This window comes from Cryptotermes secundus, unplaced genomic scaffold (assembly GCF_002891405.2).
Source record: "Cryptotermes secundus unplaced genomic scaffold, Csec_1.0 scaffold150, whole genome shotgun sequence".
NCBI lineage: Eukaryota > Metazoa > Arthropoda > Insecta > Blattodea > Kalotermitidae > Cryptotermes > Cryptotermes secundus.
In genome coordinates, this window is record NW_019729898.1 from 293,557 (window position 1) to 309,323 (window position 15,767).

The following is a 15,767-nucleotide window of genomic DNA, read 5'->3' on the forward strand; positions in this document are numbered from 1 at the left end:
TGCAAAGATGGGGTGGGAAGTTCTTCCACACTCCTCCTATAGCCCTGATCTGGCACCCTCCAACTATCATCTTTTCGGATTTGTGAAGGATCGGCTGCATGGACAATGTTTTGAGACAAGGGGAATTTTCAAACTCTCAGAACGCTGGGAGAAATGTGTACAAAGAAGTGGCAATTATGTGGAAAAATAAAGTAAGGTCTGTAGATTGAGGTAGTGTATTTGGTTCGTCAATAATAAAGCGTTACTTTACAAAAAATTGTTGCTCATGACTTTCAGTATGACCCTCATAGAATGAACAATACTAAAAATGAATATATAAACTATATTGATAGACTGATACAAAAACTCTGGTAAAATAACATAACAAAAAGTTAGAAGTGACACCATATAAGAGCTCATAAACACATGCTAAAACAATTGATGCTTATATCTAGGGCCTCCAATCTGTTAATCACCTCAACATGTCTTTAATTTTACATCAACCATCTTCTTTAGAAATCTTGGTGTACTAAGTATAGATGAGGGAGAGGAAGCAAGGAAATTTCTTTGTATTGTAGGATACAGACCCATTGCTAAGTAATGGCTCTATAAACAACGCCTGCTGCTAGGCAACAACTGCAGAATAAGCAAATATACAACAGCCATTTCTGAGTAACAGCTTGAAAAACAAAGATGTTCCCATGGAAGTAACTGAACTACAATGAGACATGATTTCTATGCAGTCCATGTCAAGGTTTTATAAACAGGACATGTTTTATCATAAAGACTATGACCCTAAGAGTACAGTTGCAAAAAAGAAAAAAAAAACTCATCATCAGCCTAAAGGGGCTTGGTGCCAAGATAAACTGACTGGCAGTAAACCACCAGTCGTAAAGTAACTCTGCTTTGAGTTTAGTCCAGTTGTGGGATGTATGACAGCCAGCAGAGACAAAGAAGAGGACAGCGTTAAGACTCCTTACCAAGAAAATAACTAGTGAAGAGACAGAAGATTTTATGTGTGCTGCAGTTAGTGATCTTTATTTAGGGTTAGTAAACCAGCCAGGTTGTTATAGTTATTTGTAGTTATGAGCTGTGTGTATAACTGTTCAATAAACCCAACTATCAATTGAAACCCCATCTATAATCACTTGTACATGTGACAATATGTACACACACAGTAGTTCTTTCTGCCAACTTTAGGAGCCATTACTCAGGTACACAGTCTTTCCTATTTTCACCATCTGACCTGCAGATAGTTGAGTATCACTCCCAAGATTCCCATCAATACTGAACTGCTTTGGATTTACGTTTCAATGTGATTTTGCATTCATGTGTGTAGGCAAAATCTGAAAGCCTTGTCTTTCACCTGTTTCATTCAGGATAGCTGAATTATTTTTTTACTTCTTTAACTGGAGTAAGGACATACTCCATGACATGTTTATGGCTGTTAGAATCACCAAAATAATTTAATGAACTTTGTACTGTTTACATTGCATTCTCCTTCTGCTTCTTCCGCTCCATCCCAACAGGCTGAAGATATTTCCACGCCTTCAAATAACAAATTATTCATACACCATTCTCCAGCTATCTTAATTACCGCACATTTTCATTAACTGTTGTTTTTACAGCCTTCTCCTGTAAATCAAGTCATTTTAGGAAAAGGGCTAGAAAAGCAATAAATAAGGTAAAGTGAAAGTATATGAGAAATCATCCGAAAAGACAGTGAAGTGAAGTGGGATAAAGGGAAAATCATGGTGAAATGTGGGCACATCAGAACATGACGTTAAACATTCCAGTACTAGTAACCTTTTAAAGCCTAAAGGCAACATATGGGGTCACAAAAATAAAGTCAAGGGGACGAATGACTCCATATGTTGTCGCGCAGTTCACGTGTGCGGTCAGCTTTATAAAATCTAATTTTAAGTTATAAATTCTTTTTCTACTTACATGATTTTTGGACACCAGCTTTATAAGTTGTCTCTCTTCCCACCTGCGTCATCTAACGGAATGTTGGCTTCGTGTGGAAATCTTGGAAACATCCGAAAATCCCGAGTCCGACATCGCACTTCACGCACTTGGTCCGGACAGTTCTTCATTTCCCACGCGATAAGCACACACGACACCTCAATTGCGAAGTAGAGGAAGTCGGCCAGTGATGTGGTTTGGCCTCCTATAATCGAGATACCTCCGATGAAACGGCAGGGGTTCGACCCCTGGGCCGTTGATGGCGAGGTGGACCCCTTCCAGCATGTTCCGCACAAGAGCGAGACGAAATTCTCCGTGTGACAACAGGATGTAACTGTTCAGATCCAGGAGATGGAAAAATAGTTTATTTGTCCATTTCCAGGTTCGACGACAGATGCTATAACTGTTTGCCACAGTTTGAACACAGCTCCACCTGAATAATTATTCACACTCCTCTTGCCATGCTGGTGTGGTGGTCCCCAGGTTGCCGACCAAGATGATGGTTCTTCGTCGAAATCAATTTCTGATTCACTTTCCTCAACACCACTCTCAGAATTGTCGGTACAACAATCTCATTCGGAGTCGTTTATGAGTTGAAATATGTCAGCATCTTCCAAACGAGACGTCGCCATGGTGTGGGCTGACAACTTCACTGAATGCTAGCTTTGAAAGTTATGACACTGTTTGGCTGTGGCCTAAAGACGGTAGCCTTGAAATTTCCTATAAAAACTAACTCAGGTCTGTCAGAACAGAGAACCTGTTGTGTAGCTATAAGCGATAAAAAACAATCAGGGTTCTTCTGAACGAATAGATATGCGCCGACATCTCTGCATACCGAAAGAATGTACATGAAAATATACACTGACACACTCAGGCCTAAGCCCCGGCTAGCGCATCTGCTGTGTTGCCACCTCAGCAGCATTCATACTTGCAAGAACTGTATGAATTCTTGAAGACATACGACAAATTGGGGAATATTTTAGTTGGAATCAGTATAAAAATTTTTACACATTTTATAAAGTCTGTAAATTACAATATCTGATTCTATATTCTTTCTAGAAAAAAGCAGCATTTATTTGGTTCGTTTATCACAAAAATTGTAGAAATCACAGCAATTTTAGTAAATGATTACAGTTTTTATTGCTTTATAATTGTGGGTATTTAAATTAAATCCGTCCCGCAGCCATTACCGGAATTTAAAGGGCCATCTCTTAAAGGTTAATGTTTAGTGTATAGTGTACTTATTGTTTTATTAATATTAATTTATATAATTGTAGTTGTAATTGTATCTGTTATGCTTGTAAGTGTATTTTCATTGTATTTACTGTGTGCTAGTGTGTCCTTTGATGTTTGTGTGCTGTGCTTTGTTTGAATGTGGTGTGTTATTTTGTGTGATGTGTCTTATTGTAGTACCACTGCCACTGGGCAAAAACCCAGTTGCAGTTTAAATAAATAATAATAAATATGCATTATTGTCCTTATCTGACCATATACTAAGAACCATGATGATGATATAAATAATTGTTCCAAGTTACAGTGAATAAAACTGCATAAAATAAATCTGGTATCTCCTAGGAAGACCCAGACATAGGTGGGTGGGTGATACAGGGTGTGGCAGCATAATTTGCTGATTTGAAGGGTCAATAAAACAAAAGATGTTATAGGTATCATTGTAATTATTTTTTCTCCATATTCTACATTGGAAATTTACATTTACTCTGTTTTAAAAATTGTATCCAACAAGTGGCGGCCCCCACTGGCGATACACTGATTTGCCTGAATTCTGAAGTGTCGGTCGACTCTTTCCAGCATAGCGATGGGTATGTTGGCTATGGCTCGGTGAATATTCTCCTTCAGTTGAGCAAGGGTCCTTGGACAATCGGTGTACACGAGGGATTTCAGATATGCCATAAGAAATAGTCACAAGGGGCTATATTGGGTGAGCGTGCCAGCCACTGAAGATCGACCCTCGAATAAATCAGGTGCCTGGGGAAGTGTTCCCGCAAAACATACATTGCAGTTCGTGCCGTGTGTGTGGTGGCGCCATCCTGCTGAAACCACACATCCCCAACATCCATTTCGTCAAGACTTGTCAAAAAAAATTCTTCGATCATTTTCATATAGCGAACAGAATTCACTGTAACTGCAACCTCATTCTCTTCAAAAAAGTAGGGACCAATAATCCCTACTCTCGACAGTGCACACAAAACAGTTACACGTTCTCATTAAGTTCTTGAGGATTGTTATCACTCCAGTAGCGCATGTTTTGCTTGTTCATGCATCCAGAAAGATGGAAATGAAGTCATGTCAATGATTCAGCAGAAGGCAGGTTGCGTTTTGTGGCTTGCAGAGACGAAATCTGTTACATGTGTTTGGCGTAAGTTTCGGTTACTGCATGGAGGTTCAGCACCAAGCTGCAGTTCCACTAAGAACTGGGATGAGCCACGCCATATCTCAAGAGGTTAGTCGCTGGCTTCCCACCGCGGCAGCCCGGGTTCCATCTCGGGTCTTGTCAAGTGGGATTTGTGGTGGACAAAGTGGCACTGGGGCAGGTTTTCTCTGAGTACTTTGGTTTCCCCTGCCAATCTTCATTCCACCAATTGCTCCACAATCACCCTCACCTATCACCTGGGGCTGGTACAATAGGCCAGAAGTGGCCGCAGTACAAGGGACTTTGTCCCACACCACTAGCATTAAAAAAAAAAAAAAGACATGGGAAACTGGTAATGTTGTAAATCAGAAATCATCAGTATATCCAAGGGCATCCAAAGACAAAGAGGAGCCCATTAGACAAATATTTCCATGTAGCCTGCCCATGTCAATCTGCAAAGCAAGCAGGCAACTGCATCTTCCCCACACCACAATTCATTATGCTGTACACAAACATGTATATTTATATGCATGCAAACTGATGTTGTGAGAGCAGCTCAAACCAGCTGACCACAGCTGCAGGAAGAGACTTTGTGAGGAAATGCTGCAAAAAATTAACAGGGATGAGATTTTCCTATACTCTGTGTGTTCATCAAATGAGGCACCTTTGCATATGATGGTACTGTGAACAGGCAACTGCAGTTGGAGCAGTCAGCTATCTCACGAAGTTACCAAACACCAGTGGGACTCAACAAAGGTTAACATGTGATTTGGCATGATGAAATATCACATCATTGGACATTTCTTTTTTTTTTTTTTTTTTCCAGGAATCAACTGTAACAAGCCATCTGTATCTGAACATGGGAGAATATTACACAGTACCACAACTGCATTGTGATGCATGGTTCCAGCAAGATGGAGAACCCCACTTTTTGGAAACAATGCCCATTAGCTTTCAAACCAATGCTTTCCAAACAACTGGACTGGAAGAGGCAGTTTCTTAGTATGGTACCCAAGATCACAAGTGGACTTTTCAATCTGGGGTCATGGCAGGAGAATGTCATCTATCAGGAGAAAATGTAGATCTTCAAGCTATGTGACAATGCATAACAAAGGTGACTGCAACAGTGACTGAAGTTATAATTGTGAGCACATGGCACAAGGATCAAATATCATTTTGATGTGTGCCATGCAACTAATGAAGCTCTCGTTGAAACTTACTTAAGTGCCCCCCCCTCCCCCAAAAAGTGTTGTGCTATTGAACCATGGGATAATTTCTTGAGAGGTGAATATAAAAATTATGACAATCAATTTTCATTATATGCTAATTAACAAAACAAATTAGGTCTTATATTTGACAGAAGATAGCATTCTCATCAACTTCTGCTACACCCACATAACTTACAATAACTGCCAGTGACTGTCATTACCATCAGATTTAATGCAGAACCAACTTATGTAAAAAGTAAACAAACAAACACTTACTTTTCCGGGCAAATATTCTTCAACCACGCAGATTTGAGAGCATCTTCGGCAGTAATTCGCTTCTCTGGATCTAGTTCCAACATTTTATCTAGTAAGTCTAGTGCAGTTGAAGGCATGAAAGAAAACTCTTCTCGCAATCGTCGGCGGTGTGGCTTCTTAGGCTTCAATGTGTGCCATAACGGCAATTTGATCACTGATGGCCACACTGCTGGTGTTGGCGTGCCACACAAGTTTGAAATTATTTCCAGCTGCATCAACTCAACATTGCCCTGTCCCAGAACAGAATTAATTAATATGATGAAAAATTAAAAATTCATAACACTCAATATCAAAATCATAGATGTCATACACTATCCTTAAAGGATTGTTATTTTCTTTCAGAATCTTGCCCAATATCAACAACATTCAAAGCTGTGAGACTCCACTTGCACATGTTTAACATCTATTTTCCCTCTCAAATATTTCCATAAATCATTAAAAATGTAATCAATAAAATATTTCTTAGAATATAATAATATACTATGTGGCAAATTTTGTGCTGTGCAGATGAAGAGTTCTGCCTTCTGGGATATGACACTGTATTCCGCTGAAAATCAACTGGTGTTTCAAAGGGACGTATCATCTCCAACTTCAGGGTTGATGAGTATGATAAGTAAGAAATAAGAATGAAGCATGCACTTGGAACGGAACACACGATACTATATCATAAATGACAGAACTCTTCACAATCTATACTGCGAGTACCTCAAGTCCTACATATGTTGACATTAATGATTAGTTACAAAGGGGAATTCTGCCTACATAAGCTCATGTAGAACTGTTTATATATGTGGAACTTAGTTAGCCACATGGCTGTCAACGCATATCACAGTGAAACAGCTGTCTCCTGTGCTAAGCACTTTAATGACTTGTGTGGACTGATCTCTAACTGTACCTAAATATCTTGAACCTTTTCTTCAGAAAGTACTATCCTCTTGGATTGTCTCCTTTTGTCACAAACTGAACCGATGTTCCTCCATTTATTTTACAAGCTTCAATAAACCTAACTTCATGGAGACTCATACTTACAAGGGAACTTCTAAATACACTTTCTGTAAGTTACCTTCCTTATGAAGGAATTGACTATGAAAACTCACTATTGAATCATATATTTCATTGTAACAGTAAAAGTAAAAAGTAAGTAAAGGTATCCCTGTAACAGGCTGTGGAGACCCATAGGGTTGTGAGATGTTGAGGTTCCCACATTTTCCAGACAATCGGCTCATAGATGGCGGCAAGATTGTCAGCCTTACTTGCCGGCCGCCCTTTACCCCCAAGAACATTCCAAGACTATCATGATACTCATTTCTGTTATAGGCTGAGTCAACCCCAGGGCCATAGTGCAGCTGGAAGGATTAGGTAAATTGGAAAAAAAAATCCAATGACCTCATCAGGAGTCGATCCAGTGGCCTTTCAGCTTGTAGTATAGTGCAGGGGTCTCCAAACTTTTTGAAACACGGGCCATATTAGGTAATTCAGCACTTTCAACGGGCCGGATAAAATGGGAAATTAATAACTCTAGGTATAATAGTTTTATTGAAAGCACAGAATTTCATAAACTAAATACAAAGTACGTGAGAATAAATTATCGTATATTAATGACAACAGACAGTAGCAGCAAATGCTAATATTTTCATCACAAATTATAATAAAACAATTAATGTGAATGATGGAACTCCTTTTGCATTCTTAAAATCTGATTAAATTGAGATTCAAATTTTGAAACGCTAATCACAAGTAGCGACTTTAATTGTTCATCGGATAAATTTGCTCCATATTTCCCAGAAATGGAGATACATTTACAAGCCAGCCGTTGTAGAATGGACTAAAGTTCCGGTAGCCTTATCAACATTCCTCGCCACCAATTCTCGGAACAGTTAGAGCAAAACTGGGCATAAGTTGCCTTTAATACAAAAATGGTAATAAGTACTACACCGGCGGTGATGATGATCTATTACAATTACACTGCACCACTGTAAGAAGTCTTGTGCACAAGATGGCTAGTAATGAACTGCTTGTGCTACCTACATTGTCATGAAGTGACACTTCCGATCAACGCCGAACAAGCGCGAAGAAATACTGCACAGTATATGGTCCAGAATTAGTAAAATTGTGAATAATATTGTGACGTGTCACGCTAGCTGGACGCTCCTCCCCCTCAGGAGCTGACGCGCCAAGCGGAGCCGAAGTGAGCCAAAGTTAGCCAAGTCCCAGCATACTGGTCGCTATGCAACGCAAGTCAACAGCGGTGACATCACCAAGGGATACTGCGGTTGCTAGGCAGCAGTAAACAGCTCTGGACAGCGTTGCTAGCAACCCGGCGCCAGGCAACAAGGGTGCCTATTACGTGGCTGTTTTCTGCGTTGTCCGGAACGTGGCTACATACAGAGCAGCAAAGGCTATTCACAGTCAGTTCTTAGTTCCGAGTTAGTTTCGAGCAAGTCTACGAGTTAGTTCTCAAGGCAGCAGTTACGAGTTACCAGCATTTGCAGTGTAGTATTTGTGATACTGCAGATAGCAGTAATTGTCAGATTGTAATTTGTGTGATTGTAAGAGCGAATGTGAAATAAAATTTGCTATATCAAATACGGCGTGGAGTTTATTTGTCGCGTTATATACACCAACACACGACAACTGGTGTCAGAAGTGGGATTTGAACTTACACACGTGACCGACAAGTGACAATTTGGTGCCAGAATTGGTTTACGAACTTGAATACGCCTCAACAAATAACTGAATTATTGTGCATCGAGTATTTTACTGCTACAACATGGACATGATGAAAATTGAAGAAATGGTGAAACGCCTGCTGGCCGCCCAAGATGATTTCATGGCAAAATTATACGCCGATAGAAAGGCCCGGTGAGAAGAGATGACCGCAGAAAGAGAAGCTATCCGAGCAGAAACGGAAGCAACCCAAGAACGGACGGCACAACAAGAAGAGGTCCATGTAGTGATACCGGTCGGAGAAAAAATGGCCTGCAGAGAAATGGAGGCGCATTCAGAAGAACAGCCGGCCTCAGTGAACAAGAAACCGGAGGCGGCAGAACTATGAGAGGTACCCGTACAAGACGCCGAAGTAATGCCGGTCAGAGAACCGAAGAAGAAAAGGCGCAGGGACCAACATCAGCGAAACATGAAGAATCCGATGCGGGGAAGTCGTGGACCCCAGATGAAGTTGGCCGTCGTCCACAGGAAGGTGTCCCGCCGTGTGCAACAGTGGCATGGCGCAAACGCAACATCTTCAAGAAATCTACAACCCAAGGAAATTGTGGCCCATGGCACGAATTGGCTGCCGACAGCAATATGACTAGTTGTGCAGGTGCGACATGGCGCAAAGGAGACCCCGTAAGATGTTCAACCAGGGTCAATGCTGGGCAAGAAGCTGTGAAAGGAAGGACGGGAACCGTGACAGGACAGACGTCCGAGAGGCGGCGTCAGCCACAACGGAAATGCAGCAAAGGCAAAGGCAAAGGACGTGGAGGAACTACTACGCCTGAGGGAGAAGACTGGCAACGTGATCTTCAGTGGAAGGTTCACGACACAAATAGTCGGTACTTCCAACGGGTTACGGAAAATAAGGAAGTGGAACTTATGGAGGGGTCGACCCCCTCCAAAACGGAAAAAAGAAAAAGGCCCGTATAGGAGGAACCGGTAGTAGATACACTGGCCTCCTTAGCAAGAATGAAAGGGAAGAATGAATGCGATAGAACTGGATCTTCTGGTAAGTTAAAAGGGAACCACTCGAGACGAGCTTTGCCTTAAGAGGGGAGCAGACATAACAGACGAAGAATAGTTGCTGCAAGAAGAGTAGCCGAAACAACAGGAGACACTGCAAGCACAGCTACGGGAAGGAAAAGGAACGGGGGTGCACCGTTAGGCTATTTGGGACGAACAGCCTTAAGGAGGGAGCAGTGTGACGTGTCACACTAGCTGGACGCCCCCCCCCCTCGGGAGCTGACACGCCAAGCGGAGCCGAAGTGAGCCGAAGTTAGCCGAGTCCCAGTATACTGGTCACTATGCAACGCGAGTCAACAGCGGTGACGTCACCAAGGGATAGCGCGGTTGCTAGGCAGCAGTAAACAACTCCGGACAGCGTTGGTAGCAACACGGCGCCAGGCAACAAGGGTGCCTATTACATGGCTGTTTTCTGCGTTGTCTGGAACGAGGCTAGATACGGAGCAGCGAAGACTATTCACAGTCAGTTCTTAGTTCCGAGTTATCAGCGATTAGTTCCGAGTTAGTTCTCGAGTTCTCTAGTTACGAGTTCCGAGCAAGCCAACAGTTAGTTGCAGTACAGTTTTTGTGATACTGCCAATGGCAGTATTTGTCAGATTGTAATTTGTGTGATTGTAAGAGCGAATGTGAAATAAAATTCGCTATATCAAATACGGTGTGAAGTTATTTGTCGCGTTATACACCCAACACGTGACAATATTAACATAATATGGAATATCAATATATTTTAAACACAATCTTAATTAAAGAATCTGAAATCTATGAACAAGTATTTTTCTACCAGTACTCATTGGAAAACTAGTTCAACTGGCGCATTTCTGCACAATTCTTTCACGGGCCAGATGTGGCCCACGGGTCGTAGTTTGGAGACCCTTGGTATACTGCCTCAACCAACTACACTACCACGTGCCCCCTCAGAATGAACCGCATCATCACTGGCCGCGAACATCCATCACCAAGCCAAACATTGATCGTGCAGATGCGCTTATTCATGAGAATAGGCACATCACTATCAAGGAACTTGGAGCAATGCTGTCCATCAGTGCTGGTAGTGTAGAATACATGGTGAAATACCACCTGCACTATCGCAAGGTGAATGCACAGTGGGTACCATGCAATTTGACAGACGTGAACAAAATGGTGCGTACGCAAGCTGCCAGTTGTCTCCTACAGCAGTTTGAAGATAAAGGTGATGCATTTTTGAAGTCTGTAGTGACCACCAATGAAATGTGGGTGCACTACTTCATTCCCGAGTCCCAGCAGTCATCATGCAAGTGGCGGCATACCATTTCTCCCAAACCCAAGAGAGCGTGAAGGAGCCGTTCAGCAGGAAAAGTGATGGCAACGTTCTTCTGGGACTGGCAGGGGGTTATCCACGTAGACTTTCTGACAGATGCCAGAATAGTCAATGCAGCTTATTACTCAGACCTCCTAGCAACAGACGTGAAGGAAAAGATCCAATCCAAGCAGAAGACAGGTTGAAAGCGGGTAGCCTTCCTTCAAGACAATGCATGCACCCATATGGCCAAAACAAGGAAACGCTCCAGAAATTGAGATGGAACCTTCTGACACATCCGCTGTACAGTCCTGATTTGGCCCTAAGTGATTTCTACCTGTTCGGAAGGCTCAAATCAGACTTGCAAGGCATGCGGTTTGTGGGCAACGACGCCGTCATCCAGACTATTCAGGAGTGGATACGCTGACAACCACAAGCCTTTTTTGAAAAGGGCATCAGGATGCTTCCAGAAAGTGGGAGAAAATGTGTTGACTCCAGAGGGGAGTACACTGAACACTGACATGTGCAAGTAAGTGTTTGGCAATTATGGTTTAAAAAAAAAANAAAGATCCAATCCAAGCAGAAGACAGGTTGAAAGCGGGTAGCCTTCCTTCAAGACAATGCATGCACCCATATGGCCAAAACAAGGAAACGCTCCAGAAATTGAGATGGAACCTTCTGACACATCCGCTGTACAGTCCTGATTTGGCCCTAAGTGATTTCTACCTGTTCGGAAGGCTCAAATCAGACTTGCAAGGCATGCGGTTTGTGGGCAACGACGCCGTCATCCAGACTATTCAGGAGTGGATACGCTGACAACCACAAGCCTTTTTTGAAAAGGGCATCAGGATGCTTCCAGAAAGTGGGAGAAAATGTGTTGACTCCAGAGGGGAGTACACTGAACACTGACATGTGCAAGTAAGTGTTTGGCAATTATGGTTTAAAAAAAAAAATCAGTCCCAGTCATACGTAGGTCATACCGGAAGTCATGAGAGACTTTGGCGATGATGTCGTTTCACCAGCATGCTGTCATCGAATTTCTTGTGAAAGGGGAAATCCCTGCTGCAGAAATTCACCGGAGACTTCAGCGTGCTCATGGAAGTGTGTGCATGGGTGCGAGCAGTGTTCGAAGATGGGTGAAACATTTTAAAGATGGGAACACCAGCATCAAAGATGAGACTCGGAGCGGCCATCCTCGAACAGCCTCAACTGAACGCAACAAGGAAAGAGTGGATGAGATCATTCAAGATGACAGGCGTGTGACTGTGGACACAATAGCCCGAAAACTTGGAATAGGGCACAGTGCAGTACAGGAGATGATTGAAAGCTTGGGCTTTTGGAAAGTTTGTGATTGTTGGGTCCCGTGGTTATTGACCGAAGACCACAAAGGTCAGCAAAAAGCCATCACCTCAGAACTGCTGTAGAGATATCGACACAAAGGTGATGATTTTTTGCTCTGTACTGTGAGAGGTCACGAAAGCTGGTTTCACCATTTTGAGCCTGAAACGAAACAGCAGAGTATGGAATGGCACCATCTGAATTCTCCATCAAAACAGAAGGCAAAGACAGTGCCATCAGCTGTGAAGGTGATGGGCACAGTCTTCTGGGATGCAGAGGGGTTTATTCTGGCCGAATTCCTGGAACCTGGGCAAACCATCAATGATGCTCGTTATGTCCAGACGCAGAACAAGCTCCGTCCGGGACGAAACATCATCATCCTGCATGACATCGCTCCCACACCGCTCACCTCACATTGGAAGCAATTGCAAAGATGGGGTGGGAAGTTCTTCCACACCCCTCCTATAGCCCTGATCTGGCACCCTCTGAATACCATCTTTTCAGATTTGTGAAGGATCAGCTGCGTGGACAATGTTTTGAGACAAAGGAGGCAATTCAGAAAGCAGTGCGTCAGTGTCTTCGAATGGCTGGAACGAAATTTTACAGAAGGGAAATTTTCAGACTCCCAGAACGCTGGGAGAAATGTGCACAAAGAAGTGGCGATTATGTGGAAAAATAAAGAAAGGTCTGTATAGATTGAGGTGGTGTATTTGGTTTGTCAATAATAAAGCATGTTACTTTACAAAAAAATTGTTGCTCATGACTTTCAGTACAACCTTCGTATTTGAACCACCTTGTAAATACCACAGCCAATGACATGCAAAAGAATGCATTTTGAAAACACAAGTACTCTAAAATGTAACACACACTTCTACCTGTGTGAAATTTCTGAAATGATTTGTAAATTTAAATTTTTCTAAACACATCCAAATTATTTCTGTTATGAAATTAAGAACACCACTTTTGTGTCATGAAGAAATATTTGTCTGGAGAGGCACCGAATTGGATAAGGAGTGACTGTTCAGGCACTGAGGTGTTTAGATCATTATTAGAAGTTTAGTCAATGGCCTCTAAAATATCATTTTCCTGCTGAATTTAAGTGTAAGTGAAACACATTAAATCCCACTAATATAAATTGTATGAGAATAAACGGTGCTTGAAATGTAAAAATCTCACACTCCAGCACACAGATTCTCAGATTTTCATCTCCCTGTGTGCATCAAGAAAATCTTCACTGAAAAGATCTTCTCAAAAAATCACAGGTAAATAAATAAATATAACATAACCATCATTCTTATAAACCTTTCAGTTTCACAAACATGGCAAAAAGTAGTTCAGGGTTTAAAATAATAGCAATACTTTATAATGAAAGAAAGACTACAAAGCACTAAACAATTAACGTCAAACATTAAAAGTTCTGCAGGTAAATTTACGTTTCTCAATACACTGAATGGGAAATGTCACTACTGGAGGGTAACTTTGGAAGGATTTCTCCCCACCTTACTGACAAATTAATATGTTCAATATTACGCATCATTCACTGCCAAAATGAATTCTTACAGAAGACACTACTATTTCTGGAAGAAAAGTGTTTCATAATAAAATTTCCCTAGGTGATCAATCATATCAAACTACATCAGAAGCTGGTGAATTAAGAGACCAGAGTGAAATGCTGAACTTCCACAGTGGCTGATCAACCGGGAAGATTTTGTCCTTCTCAACTACTATGAAAGCTTCAAATTTCACAAAACAATCCTCTATTTTGAAAATGTGGACTTTTGCTGATGAACGTACAGTGTAAAATAAAAAATGTGCACCAATAAAGTAAAACCAAAATAACTTAGGAAATAAATAAAGAAATTTTTTGATTCGAGATTTTTACAGTGATGACTATCTTCTAGGAGGTTAGGTTGTGTTGTTCAGCCAGTCACTAACACTTGGGAGGAATGTACTGCCCCAGCAAGAAATTAGGAAGAGGCAGCTGACAATCTGTCACCTGAAGACGGCACAATACATTCTTCCAAACTGATGGTGAACTTCTACCAGATTACATGGCATTACAAACCAAAAGATGGTACATTTTAAAAACTAACAACTCAAGTTTTCTGTACTGACTGTTATATGGACTAGCAAAATTAGTTGGAACCCAAGAATAACACTGCATTTATATAAATTTAATGTTCATTGAGCTCAAACAAATGAATTACACGAGGCATGTATAGGCAAACATAGACGCCAGAGCATATCTAACAATGGAAAAGTTTTAATTGGCAAGGTACTAGCAACATTTTATAGACATCACAGAAGAGGATAAAAAGGACTGCAAGGTGCAATATCATCAACTGTAAATTCCTGATGATGATAACAACTGTAATCATACAAACCCGAAAAAGTGGTTTCTTCCAGAAGAGTTCCCCAAGAATGCACCCACAACTCCAAACATCAATTGCTGGACCATACCTCTCCTCACCAAGTAGCAGTTCAGGAGGTCGATACCATAATGTGATCACCTTGTTAGTGTATGGGCGCTGACGATCTTCTGCACTATACAACCGGGCCAATCCAAAATCAGCCAATTTAACTTCCCCCCTGAAAGCAAGAACAATCCAGGATAAACCTTATGACCAAGAAAAGCTGATTCTAACTCTAGCTGCAACTGTGCATTGAGCTGACAATGCAAGACTTTCGGTGCAGCACACCACCTCACAACATTCTCCTTCACGCCATATATCAAGATAATCTTCACTTAGAAAAGATTCTTTCAAACAATTATAGGTATTGGTATGTAGGATATTTTGGGGTTGACAAAAAATTCAAGAACACCTAAATTTCAGCAAAAAAGTTCTTAAAAGAATAATGCTTGTAATATAAATATTGTGACATGATTATTTAAACACTGTCTGCTGCTTGGTACCATCCATATAAACATGTATCATGGCAACAGATATGCAGGAAACACTCAAGAAATTGTTTGAGAATAAACACATAATAGAGAAACCATGGAACCACTGTTTTCTTTGTGGTCCATGCCAAGGCTATATAGCTACAATCCCAATACCTGAGGACCAGTTAACCTGTGTGGAGGGGGTTTGCTGAAAAGAGAATCCAGTGCTTGGGGGTATAACTGGGTCACCCTGTTCCTGGGGGATATAAACACGGGGACCTGGCCCTCCAGGTTGGGGCAGTCTCGAATCTGAGACAATAAAATATGGTCATGAGTTCTGTGGGACTCAAGACCCAAGAATGACTACGCTGATGAGGGCCAGCAACAATTGTAAATGACAGACCCGTCCTCTTGTCAGATAGGGTGCCCCACATCAACAAACCCACAACTGGTCTCATGGTGACAAAATTTGGTTTTGGGCCCAAGAAGGGACTTGACATCACGACAGGCTGGTTGACTGACTGTCAGTTGTAACATAACTTTGACTTCGAAGTGAGAAGACTCTCATCAGAGAGGATGTTACATAAACACTATGACTGTATGGGTTGAGTTGCCAAAAAAAAAAAAAAAGACTCTGGTCATGATCCTCAAGGGGCTTCATACACTTTTGTTAATTAGTAAACAATTACAAAA

General features: G+C 41.6%; 1 protein-coding gene across 3 annotated transcripts in view; it reads right to left on the minus strand.

Annotated features, from left to right (window-relative positions):
* LOC111865718 (cyclin-dependent kinase 12) overlaps nucleotides 1–15,767 on the minus strand; it is a 73,325-nt gene that overhangs the window by 40,019 nt on the left and 17,539 nt on the right. For all 3 annotated transcript variants that reach the window (XM_023853950.1, XM_023853948.1, XM_023853949.1), the window contains 2 exons: nucleotides 14,575–14,779; nucleotides 5,800–6,068 (listed from right to left, as the gene is read on the minus strand). In XM_023853950.1, the coding sequence (XP_023709718.1) occupies nucleotides 5,800–6,068; nucleotides 14,575–14,779 (474 nt within the window). The remainder of the gene's footprint in view (nucleotides 1–5,799; nucleotides 6,069–14,574; nucleotides 14,780–15,767) is intronic.